General features: G+C 25.3%; 1 protein-coding gene across 2 annotated transcripts in view; it reads left to right on the top strand.

Moving 5' to 3' along the window:
• Positions 1-12,814, top strand: part of LOC132924493 (KN motif and ankyrin repeat domain-containing protein 2) — a 46,750-nt gene extending 33,936 nt beyond the window's left edge. For both annotated transcript variants that reach the window (XM_060988847.1, XM_060988848.1), the window contains exons 8-13: positions 5,971-6,063; positions 6,724-6,856; positions 6,930-7,040; positions 8,774-8,986; positions 11,782-11,982; positions 12,122-12,814. In XM_060988847.1, the coding sequence (XP_060844830.1) occupies positions 5,971-6,063; positions 6,724-6,856; positions 6,930-7,040; positions 8,774-8,986; positions 11,782-11,982; positions 12,122-12,382 (1,012 nt within the window). In that variant the 3' untranslated portion in view covers positions 12,383-12,814. The remainder of the gene's footprint in view (positions 1-5,970; positions 6,064-6,723; positions 6,857-6,929; positions 7,041-8,773; positions 8,987-11,781; positions 11,983-12,121) is intronic.
• Positions 12,815-13,864: the final 1,050 nt, after the last annotated feature.

The following is a 13,864-nucleotide window of genomic DNA, read 5'->3' as shown; positions in this document are numbered from 1 at the left end:
TTTAACACAATAACATTATTGTGTACTTAAAGTTAGTTGAAACTATTTTACTTTATTAATGTAATTTTTTTATCAATGATAAATGATTATTTACTAAAACATAAAACATTGTTGTTTAATTTTTTTGTTTTCGATGAAAGAGAAAGATATTTTGGATATTTTTTAAAATAACATAACATATTTAGTACAAAAATATTCACAATTATTACCATATTTTTTTTTTTAGTAGTAATTGCAAAGTTTAGATTTCGACGAACACCTTTACTAAATTTATAATGAAAATGACTATCCAAATGTCTATAAACTTTTAAAAAACTTGGCAACTATATCTATTACAATAGTTACTGCAGAAATGTCGTTTTCGAAATTACAACGATTAAAAACAATACAAATCTATCTTAGAAATACTATGGTGTTCATTTAAGTGGATTAGCTCATCAAAATAAAAAAATTTAAATTGACTAAGAAAAAGTCGAAGATTATTTTTCAAGTTTATTTATTTATAACTACTGTACTAATATTCAATTTATTAAAATTATATTTCAAATGAGTTTAGTTTATCACTTATACGTGTTTAAAGTTGACGTACAATCACTGGACATCTCCCTCCTTGGTCCTTTGTCCAAGGGTGTCTTCATTTTAGCCGTCAAGCTATGTACCTATATATGTCGTAGGCCATATGGAAAATTAGTTTTTTTCGCTAAAAGACTAAGCTCTTTGCAATGGGGTAACCCGTTTGCGAACTACTTATTGTTTTTCCAAACAGCCTGCTGTTTTTCAGCCTCATTGCATACAGACTAACAGCAGTTAGGCCTTTAAGAACTACAATCATTTTATGGTAAAAACCATTTTAATTAATTAAAAACTAATGTTTGTTTACATTTTTTAATTACTAAAATAACTTGAATTAAGCATGGCGACACCTATTAAAAATTATCTGGAAATAAGAATAAAATAAACTATTATTTATTAATTAAATAATATATAAAATTATTTTACCTGAGTTACATTGTATGATTAAATGTTTTGCCAAATATTCAAATTTGAAATACATTATAAAACGGTTTATTATGCAAATTACCAAAAAATAGCACTAAAATCCTAAAATATTTCAAATATGCAAAAAATAGCATTATTAAATTTCATATTAAGGTTCATAAAACGAATTTATAGCTCGCTCTGCTATTTTTATCTGTATCCTATAATAATAAGCAAATGCTATAAAATCCGAGCCCTGATAATAATATTATCGTATTATTTTTTTTGTAATTCAAAAATTAAAGGACTTGAAATTTTTCACCAAAAAGTATATTATTTTTTTTTCTATACATAATGAAATTTAAAAAAAAACATTTAAACTAATTTTAACCTAATTATATCATGAACCTATTCAAACCATTTTATATATTGTATGTCGGTATTGACTTATAACTTATTAGTAATAATATAAGGGTATACATATAATATGTTATGTTTACGACGAAAAAATGTAATATACTACAATGATTTATCAATAAATTTAAGTTTCAAAAAATAATTTTAGTGACCTATTCATTAACGAGGTGCACTTGAAACCTAAATATTATAATAGATATTACTTAATATATGCTATTATACTGTATTGAAAGTATAGTTCCTCATTTTTTTATTTATTTGTATACAGTTATAAGTTATAACCTCTTTGATATTATCAAACATCGTTCGAATGTTGATGAAATACGTATTCTATTTTTCGAAATTTTTATTTCTTTAATCACTGTTTCATATTTAATACAAGTGATTTAATTTATAATAGTAAATAGTTGTCCCACTTATTAGTTTTTTTTTTTATTAATATATAATATGTTTACCATTCGGTAATCACTGACATTTAAAACGAGCTAAGAAATATAAATGTCAAGTAAATAAGTAGGACATAGGTAAAAGAGAGAACCAGAAAATTGCTTTTTATTCGTATATTAAATCTAAACATGTAGATTTACCAACGTAGATACATACAAATAATTTTATACGGTGACATTATTACTTTTTTTCCTTACATGATAAATAGGGTTTGTCGAGATTTGTATATTTTCTTACGTGGTCGCATGTTGGTATAAAATACATTTACTGATATAAACATTTATAATGTTACATAATAGTTGACATTGCATATAGTATATACCTAGTATATACCTATAACATATTATTTGTCATTTTTTTGTAAGTCATAACATTGTAAAAATGTACGATCTACATTATGATAATTGATAATTATAAAATTAGAGGAACAACATAACAATTATCGATTGTTATAACGCGAATTCGTATTGAACATACTTTGTTAGACCTATATTATAACCTATCTTAACGATTAATTGTCTAGATTGATGTTGTATGTCTGACTATAATGTATATAGCTTATAGAACTAGATATATAAAATATTGTGTAATACCTATTTAATTAATCAAAATAAGTGCGCTGATTATAGTTATAAATACTTATAATTGGTATAAAAATACTTCAAAGAATTTTATTTTTATCTATTATCATATTCTTACATCTTAGACCTTGGTACATCTGATTTTTTTTAAATATTTTAAGTGAAGTTGATAATTGTTTCGTTTTCATTATGATTTAAAGCTACTAGACTACATTTTAAAACTTAATTTGTATTCAATTTTTTTTTTAAATAATATATTTCTGACTTTGTTTGATAGACTTAAATGAAAATAATAAAATTTAATGAAAGAATTATTTTTTTTTAATGTATAATTACTAAGTATCTCGGTTATAGTACCTTGTATTTATATCTTATTCTAGTATAGAAAACTATTAAAGTAATTTATATTATATAAATAATTAAAAAGTGAAAATATTCCTAAAATGTTCATTAACACATTAAATCAGATACTTTCCTGTATAAATAAATAAATTTACTCTGTTCATGCTGAAGATTTAAATATTCATTTATTTTTTATATTATTAAAATAACATATAAATCCCGAGATAGATAAAATATTATTCTGTTAATTTTATGTTTATATTATAATTTTGTAACGTTTACATCATTATTAAAATTTGAATATTACTTTAATTGCTTTTAAAAAGCATTTTAGTTGATATTCGTGATAGATTATAAATTTTAAATGACATATATTCAGAACTAAAATTATACATTATTAAGGGGATGTCAGCACTCAGCGCACTATTTGTTTTCTCTCTGACCCACACGCAGCAATGTAGCAAACTTGCTGCGTTCAACAGAACCAACCATTTGTTGTTAGTTTTAAATCTTAATATTAGTGTAATTTTACCTTTCAAACTTAAAGCTAAGAATATTATATGTGTATGTATGTTAGTTTTTTACGATATTTCAATTCATATGCAAGCTATGAGTATAGAAAATATTACAATTTAAAATTCCTATAACATCTCGCTTTAAAATTACACAATACAGTCAATACAAGTATTATGATTTCAAAATTCTATTATGCATAACAAACTTTTATCTGTCAAAACTATTGTTTATTAAACAATATTTTAATCTTAAAACACAACAAAGATTATTATTAAATACTTATTAGGTAGTCAACATCTTTCTCAATAAATCTCCAGTTTACTTTTATTTTTATTAAAATCTTTTTTAAATCAATAATCCTCATTGAGATTAACTCTAGACTTGTAAATGTTTCATGTTAAATCTATTCTTCACATTAATTTATTTACTTCAACTAAACCCGTTGTAAATATTACACTCAAGTTATGTAAAAGTCATAGTCTTACGCAATAGATAAATGTTGAGTTTCGTTTAAGTTAGCTACTGATATGTACTGTCGCCTATTAGTATGTATAAATACAAAAAAAAAATTAAAATTATTCAGTCTATCTAATAAGTAATAATATCATATTAATGTAATAATGTACCTAAGTAATTAGTATAATATTATAATATGTGATTTATTAAATTGTGCAAACTAATATATTATTATGTATACGATAATATTATAAAAACTATGTAAATTATTTAAATGCTTTGTTAGTCTTCAAAATCCAAAGTAGGATGTGAAATATATTATGTACTCGATTCATAGTACAGCAAATGTAATCATATTATTTATACTGAAACTACCACAGCAGATCTTGCTTTTTTAAGTACTCGTTGTCGCAGTCAGTGTCGTAAAATAACGAGTAAAAAAATTTAAATTAGCTGTGTCCACTGTCCAATAATTTAATATATCCGTAAAAATATCCATTTGACTGCAAAATTGAGGTCACTTTTTATGATCCTATTTATATGCTACTATATTAGGATATATAAAATAAACTTAAGCTTACTAGAAAATATTTTCACAGAGAAGTTACTGGGCCACCAAGGATGATTGTATTGTAATAAGAACACCGCGAGAGCCACCGAATGCACTTTTTCGTTTTCTACCGATCATATTTTCTGTATAATAAAAAAGTAATAAATAATAATAATAACTTTAATATGGCAAATGCTGCTTGTATAATAATTTCCTAATATTTCTAAAGCTTATTGCGTATTATATTTGTATACATATGGTATGAAATATGAATGGCATGATAGGCGTGCGTCACGGAGTAATTATTATAATATCTATGGTACCTATAAGAGAGGAAAAAAGTGTTGTTAATTAAATCGATTGTTACAAAATATAATATAATTATTGATGTTGTTTTATGTTTACAAAGATGGTGGTAACACGGACAAATTCTACATTAGGTATTATAATTTTATAATGTCTTTTGTCGCGTAGGTAGGTTATAGCAGTATATAGGTACTCGTATTATATATGTGTATATATCGTTATGAAATTACTCGCTGAATATTATATTGAATATTTATTCATATACAGTTTATAATACAACATAAATTGTCTGATTTAACAAACATTATTTTTTTTAATTTGAAATAATGTTTAAAAATGTTTTCCGCCGTCAAATTGTATAATTGTCTTTTATGTTCATTACAGCATTGTACACATAAGAACTTACTTGTGTTGGGGTAAGGTCGGAATGAGTATATCTTTTAATACATTTTTGAAAATAATTCTTGAAATGCCACACATATAAAATATACATTAAAAATTACTCATTTTTACCGTTTTCCTGGTTTGGTTATAGCTCAGTAAAACATTAATGCAAAAATGACCAAAACATTATTCGTGCGTGTCCTGATTAAAAATAAAAAAATGTATTCAAAATTCAAATTATTATAAAATTTATTTTGTATATTTACAATTAGATTTGATTGATTTTTTAAATTATGATTTCTTTTTCTATTGCTTGGTCCGTTATTTATTGTAAGCTCAACCGAATGATTCATGTTCTACCCGTAGAATAATTGTTCCACATTACGTCATATAAGTCTTCTTATAAACGTATAAAATAAATATATTCAACAATTTTAAACGTTTAAATTTGCATCCATAATTTATGTTAGAGTGATTTTTTATGTTCATAAAAAATTACCAATTTGTGGTTAGGTACAAATACAATATCATATTTTATGACCATAGATTAGTACCTATATAATCTAAGTATATTCTACATGTTATAATCATAACAAGATTCGTTCGAGGAATATTGTAATAATATAATATAGTAATGTTTTATTTTTTTTCAAACGTTATTTAAACCTTCACATCTATATATATATATATATATATTATAATAAACCAAATTTCTAACATTTTTGTTTATACATCAAAACGTTTACTGATAATACATTATAAACACAGTGATGAAAGTTACATAATATTGCATTAGGTACCTACATGTATAAATAAATTGTTTACAAAAAAACCACAGACTACAAAAGATTGTTTCTATATTTTAAATTTACTAAAACTGAAATATGATATCTGCAGTTGTTGTCATTTTACTCTAAGTGCTGATAGTATCTGTGTAACTATATTGTAACTCCTTAAAATTAATTTCAACATTATCATTCTTTTTTTTTTCAGAGCTAAAGAATCAATGTCGTCAACACCAGAACTTCAAAATAGGCTTCCAGAGTCTGATATGAATTTCCAACCCATCCAGGACGAACTATACAAGTAATTAATCATGTTTTAATAGTACCTACTTAATTTGCTATATTTATACGCACGTAATACAATATTTAAGTATCAAACATTTTTTAAATTACGTGTTATATACAAATAATAATGATAATAATAATACGTATTATTCAAATGAAAAACTTGATGATAAAAAAGTGTCACTATTTAATTTTAATGTTAATTATATTTTATTGTTTTCTAGAGAGAAAATTATTAAAGTGAAATGTCATGTACTAAATTAAATGGAACGAATTCAATTATTTTTTATGCGCATATTTATTTTTAACTCATTAATATATTAATATTTTGTTCATCCTAAATTCCTAAATTCGTTCGTCAAAATATAATACAAATTAAAACTAGTTATTCCGTTTAACATAAAAGGCCTGGAATAGGTTTTAATTGAGAAACAAGACGTTTCCGAACATTTTACTAAAATGTTATTCTTATTTTCATAAATATAATATACGAGTAAGTTTGCGTAAGCGGTTGTTAACATAATTTGATACGATTGTCGCGTACCGATTACCCAAATGTATACATAATAACCGCTAGCACTGCAATAATAATAAGAACAAACAATGTATACTATAATAAAACTAGCGATTTCGCAATTTTACGATTAAAATTAAAATTTTATCGAATATTATATAGGGATAAACCTAGCAAAGAAATGAAAGGTGCGTTGAAAGTACTCAACGATTCTCTGAAGAAAACATCTGCCACGCTATTGCCCAGGAACCAATTAAAACAAGCCATCGACATAGTCCGAGAAGAATGGTTCAAGGTTTGATGGAGCCATTCGATTGTACTAATGTTCATAATAATAATAATAATAATAATAAAAAAATGTCTTACAGGTGACGAGCTCGAGCGATTGTGGTGGTCAAATCGTAAAGAATTATGTCAACTGGTTCACTTCGTACTCGCCGGTTTTGCTAGAATTTATAATCAACATGACAGATGCTGCGGTAAACATATTATTATATAATTATTTGGATATCTACTTATATACTGCTCGCATTAGAGAAATCGATTGAAAACCAATTGATTTATCAGATGTGTATATAATTGTCGGCAATCGAAAATAAACCTGTGATACGAGTATATATATTATAAATTATAAACAGTGATGTGAATTTAATGATTTGTTTGTTTTTATATATATATATCGATAAATTTTGTTCGGAAATCTTATTATCAGTAATATACTAATATATAAGTATATTTGATTCAATTAAGTCGTGACTCTCGCGTGATTATTCTGAATAAAACGAAAATTTATTTTGCATATCTATGACAAAGTATATAATATAACTGGTTTTTATTGGATATATTTTTTCTACTGTTTTTATGTATCTTAAAATGTATTATATATAAATATACATTTATATTATAGATATTAGGTATTCATATTTTTGTAATGTTAATTTCAATTACAATAACACTATTTTCTATATGAAATATTTGAAATAAATAAAATTAATTTTTATAATTACTAATATTTTTTTCTGCAGATATAGGCTTAAATTTTATACGTCTGAATAAATTATTCTTCATTTTGTTAATATAATATTTTAGGTTCAAATTGTAACTATACTTCTAAAACATACAACGGATATTAATAAATAATAAAATACGTTTTACATAGGTATCACCCAATAAGTGCTTGACCAATATCCTAAAAAAACTTTCTTTATGAAGATATTATTATTTGTTTTATAGCTCTTTTATAAAAAAGAATATTTAGGCCATTAACATATTCCATAACCGTATTTATTACAATCGATATACTTAAATTTAAAATGTTATTTTTTAAATTTTGTTAATAACATTTTTTCTGTTAAAAATTTAATTGAAAATCGATCTTTTTAAAATTATATGCAATATATTCTAAATATATTTGTAGGACTTTAAATTCACAGTCCTAATTATTATACATATATATTAATTGTTAGATACATATATAGTGCATATTTTGTATATTTTCTCATAATACCTATATAATTTATTGCCTTTTTGTACCATATTATATTAAAGCATATACAGACATTTAACTGTGTAAATTATTTCATAACGGAAGTTAAGTATGCAATTTGTATAAATACAATATTAGAAATTAAATACGATCCAAAACACGCAGAAATTATGTTATAACGAATTTCCATGATTGTTTTTTTGTTACAAAAGAAATTTTGGATTTTTAAATTTTTCGCTTATTGTTACGGTTCATATAGAAACCGTAATGTCCGGCAGCAATATGTAAATGTAACCGATGTAGAGATAAATATTTCCAGTTCAATAAAGTGTGTGAAATGTTTACATGCGTCTAATAAACATAGATATTATTTCTACTTTATAAACGAACAATAAAAACACAAACATCTGTATACAACTGCTATCGCAGTCGATCGCGAGTCACGACGCGGTGACGTGAACTGCTTTACCAATTAATTTTTTTGCGTTTGGAAAAATGTACGTAGAAAAAAATTGTAGTTTGCATATTTTAACATAATATTTTGATTATCTTTTTTTTTACGTATTATATATAACCACTGAGCGTTTCGTTATTTTCAGCGTTCTGAATTCACATAGACACATGACAATACATTACTACGCTACATACACAATATTATGTTATGTTATAATATATATTATCTTTACGCTATCCATAAAGTTTATTGGACTGTTTTCGTTTTACCAGGGCAACACTGTACTACATTATTCGATTTCCCACGGAAATTTCGACGTTGTGTCAACTATACTGGATACGGGTGTTTGCAATGTCAACTTGACCAATGACGCGGGCTATTCAAGCGTCATGCTCGTGTCGTTGGCAGACATCAAAAATGACGACGAGATGAAAATCATCACGAGATTATTCAAATGCGGCGATGTAAACTTGCAGGCTAAAAAAGTTAGTATTTCAAAACACGTAATAATATACAAGATAATCGCGTATACAAAGTAAAACCTTCGTCAGTGGACGATCTATAATATTAAAGCTATCTTTCAGTAATAATTATGTAGTACTTAAATATATAATATTATGTATATTGCCATATTGGTCTCTAATCAGTCTAGTCTGGGAACAAGACATGTGTTATATAGGATAGAAATATTCCCAATAGCCGCAACACACCTAATTGGATTATTTAGATTACGTTAAAAACAATCACTTTTTCCTTGACCCATAATTTGTAGTCTTAATAAATAATAAGACATTACTGCATACTGTGTTCTATATTATATTGTATGATGCGTTCAGTTGAGTTAAGTTTGATGGTTAATAGTGATATATGAACAGAATAAAATGTCATGGGGATTATCACCACAGAGCATTTTACCAAAATCTAAAAAAATTTGAAAAAAATTGAAAAATTTTATATTCATTCTTAAGTTTAAAACGTTTCCTTCAAAGGGGTCCATGGCCCAGAAAAGGTTAAGAATCTATGTTTTAAATCGATAACATTATGATAAACAAATCAAATTATTGAATATTCTGTGTTTGCAGAATATTCTCAAAAAATATAACTGTCTAAAATAAAATATAAAATATGGTCAAGTGGGTACGACTTTGCTATACATTAGGTTAAATTTAAACTCAATGAATATATATCATTGTATACGAAAAACAATATGAGTGCGGAGATGGTTGGTCAGCCTACATCATTAAGTTTTAGTATATTCACGATAATATGCTTTTTGATACACCTAGCTATTAAAGTTATTTATTTTACTTTTAGTATTTCGTTAGATTAATTTAATTGTGTCAGAAAACATTGCATTTATTAAATTAATAGTATTATTATATTATTGTTAGTAACTTGAGTTATTAACACTTTACTGTAAATTTGTAAAACCATAAAACAGAATACGTTAATCTACTAATATTTGTCATTGAATTGGGTACAACAAAAAACAAAAATTGTTTTAGGATAAATAGTTTTAAAAATTAAAAATTCTCGATTTTGTATATTATTTTTTATATTCACAACGAAATTTTGAAATGTTTTGATTAATTTTAACTTATTTATAATAACATTAAATCTTTTAGACTATTTATAGCATGAATTAAAATCATAATACATAAAGAGGATGACAATTATTTACAAAATATTTGTTAAAAACGGTTTAGTTTAGACAACTTTCAAGTGCAATTTAGTTTTTATTTTTCAATAATATGAATATAAAAATAGTTATGCAAGTTTGAAAAATATAAAAATTATGAAAATTTAAACAATACGTTTTTTTGTATATATTATTGTCAAAATGAAATGTCATTGCACACTAAAAGTTGTCCTTTTTATGATAAAGTTTGTTCTTATTTATTATTAATGTAGAAGAGTAGAACTATGGATTCTTTTCCACATGAACCCACTTTTCCATAAAATGATTTTATAATCTGTAACTGACGTAAGACCACTTATCAGTTACTTTGAATTAGTATTTCAACATTCAACATATTTAAATTACAATAAAATTCCTTACAACTAGGGTTGCACAGTAATCAATTACATATTTACATAGGTACATATTAAAGTTACATGACTAATTGTTGTTCCTAAGCAATTACGTAATTTGCCAGGAAATTTTAAAATTTAAATCGTTACATGATTTAAAATTTGACCATAATATGCATGTTAGCCATGTTATTTCATAAACTGAAATATAAGTAGTAGCATTGACTATAAATACTAGTACCTTTTTCTAATCAATAAAAAATAATATTTTTTTTTCCTTTTCTTTGCATCAAATTTACCCAAATTAAAATAAAGTTTTATAGAATAATAACATAATAGTAAAGTAATGAAGGTTAGTATAATGATTGTTATAATAAAGATAATTTATATAAAGGCTTTATAATAATATAATATCGGTGTATCTTTTTTAAGTACTTACTGTTCGTGTGACCATCGCACCATGTACATGTCATGTATCCGTATATATATTGTTTTAACACAATAAACTCGTATTGTAATATTTTGTAACCAAGGTTTTAATAATTTTCAATTTTTCAATTTTAGTTATATCTTACATAAAACATTTATTCCTGACACAAACAATTCATATTTTATAGTCGTTATTGTCTTGAAAAATACATAAATAATTAAGTAATTATTTAAACTTTAAATATAACCAGTTATACATTTTTAAAATATTTTTAATTTAATAACAAGAATACTAGATAGGTACACAATTTTAGTGGAATTTGTAACCAATTACACAATATTATTCAAGTAACAATTTTTGTCTTTATAAAACCTTATACATCGAGGTTGCTCAATAGTGACATTTTGTAACTCGTCATTAAGAGGATGCTACACCAGTATTTGTTATTTCTATCTTCAAGCGTATTACATAACAAATTAAAGTTAAACAGTTCGAGTCTAGTTTCGTTCATTTTCAAACTATTGTCAAACTCAAAAGTTTTTTTACATTGTCTGTGTTCTGTTAAAAATATTTATGTATATTTTAATTTTAAAAATAGTTATTAATGTGTAAAATATTACAAATTAATAAGACTCATAACAGTCATAAATATTTAAGACTTTTAAGTTTAATAATAGCCAATAGATAGGATATAATGAATATATAATTTTATGGTGCATTAAAGCTAATTTATTAGAATTCCTCCTTTATAATTACCATTATCGTACAATATCGTTATTTCTGTTACGTTACTGACCATTTTTTTTTTTTTTATTGCAGCATGGTCAGACGACATTAATGTTGGCAGTTTCACACGGAAAATCAGAAGTGGTAAAATTACTTCTAGAATGCGGAGCCAATCTCAACATGCAGGACGAAGACGGAAGTACTGCCTTAATGTGCGCGGCCGAACACGGTCTTCAGGAAATTGTTAATATACTATTAGCTTGCCCGGAATGTGATGTGTCCATCGCAGATAACGTAAATATTGGTTATGAAATTATATAGTTCTTTCACAAATAATTGTAGGAGAAAAATTCTGCAGTAAACTGAACGAAGTTATAAGATCAGCTATTTTATATGCACATTTTTAATTAATTTATTTATTTATTTTTGACAGGACGGTAGTACGGCACTGAGTATTGCAATGGAAGCGGGACACAAGGAAATCGGGATAGCATTGTATGCCAAACAGCATATATTATCCCGAGAGAATTCGCCGTTCAATTTGTCGAAATCGAAGAGGTCGAGAAGCGCGAACACTGTGTTGCCGTCAAATAATAATATGTCTTATTCGCATTTGTCGTTAAAAAAATCACCGAGTTTGCAGCCCAAGGAATACGCCACGCTGTCTTCCATGCTGAAAACGCGGATTCCTTAACACGTACCAGTAAAATAATAATAATAATATGATTTTTATCATCGACCAATGTACCTACGCTTGAAATTGTTTTTATTTTTATAATAATATTATTGTACTGCGCTGCACGTGTTTTGTTTTGCTGTTCTGGCAGTTCAATATTAACTATGTTTTCTATTTTATATATAATAACCTCGTAAGAAAATATCAAAACATTATAACTGTGGTTAATAATAGTCACTGATTAGCATCTAAACTATTCTTTTTTTTATTTATTGTTACGTAATAATAATATGTCTAAAATAATATTATGTAAATGTTGTTTTGGGAATTTTTTACATACGCTTACCCATAATACAACAATTATTTCAAAAACAATAATTAAACTATACATATTGTTTTCATCAAATATCTAAATAAAAAAAAAAAATTAAAATATGATGAACCTAAAAATTGTTTTTTTCATGTGTTGATATTTATTAAACCCAAGTATATTCTACTATGGTTTGATTCATAATACCATTTCATTATTAGCCTTCCCTCATAACTAAACTGCACCATCGTTAATCCTGCGTGATACTGTAACGTCGATTTCCATCCAGGAATACAGGCATTTAAGGCGCAGCACGTTGTGTTGCCTACGTACAATAAGTCAGGCGTCACAAACGAATTGCTTCGGACATTTCCGAGTATGTCCTTCGAAAATCGGTATTACATCATTAGTCAGATTTTTTCGTACACAAACAATATTACAGATATTTTGATGAAAATATAAAAACAACTTTACAATAAAACCGGTCAGTCTCGTAGAAAAGTTGTGTTTTAATAATTACATTTTTTTTTTGAAAGAAAAAATCGGTTTATGGATCATATTATATCACACTCTAATTTTTAATTAAGCCTGTCAACTTTTTTTTTAAAAAGCCATGTAAGTTATTTTATTATATTAGATATCAATTTCACCTAATACCTAAACTACTTCGTTTTTCAGTAAGTCTCAATAATAGACGTTTTCAAAATTAAAATTAAAATCAATGGTAAGCAATTGCAAACGAAAAAACGCATCTGTGAAGTGAGCAAAAACAATATTGCCTGCCTTTGTTTTTAAAGATATTTTATAAATAATTTATGTACACGATTACGATAGGTTTACCTTGAACTCATTTTTCATAAATTCGTTATTATTTCTAATTTTAAGAATAGTAACTATAGATTATACATATTAATGGCGAAAAAGTGTAACCATTTTTGTTCATACAAGAATGATCCATGTATATTAATTTAACTTATGTGTTATACATTGGTGCTGGATGGTGGGGATTACTATCTTTATGATATACGTTCTAATAATGTATTTGTATCGTGGAAAAATTACGAAAAATATCTCGTAGGTATATCGCTTAAGTACTGATAATTAGATATATTATCGCACTATATATATAGGTATTAATATATTATTGGTATTTTATTGTATCATGTATACTTTCAGTATCTTTTATATAT

This window comes from Rhopalosiphum padi, chromosome 3 (assembly GCF_020882245.1).
Source record: "Rhopalosiphum padi isolate XX-2018 chromosome 3, ASM2088224v1, whole genome shotgun sequence".
Classification (NCBI taxonomy): Eukaryota; Metazoa; Arthropoda; class Insecta; order Hemiptera; family Aphididae; genus Rhopalosiphum; species Rhopalosiphum padi.
The sequence above is the reverse complement of the archived record's forward strand: the minus strand, read 5'-3'. Positions and strand labels throughout refer to the sequence as shown.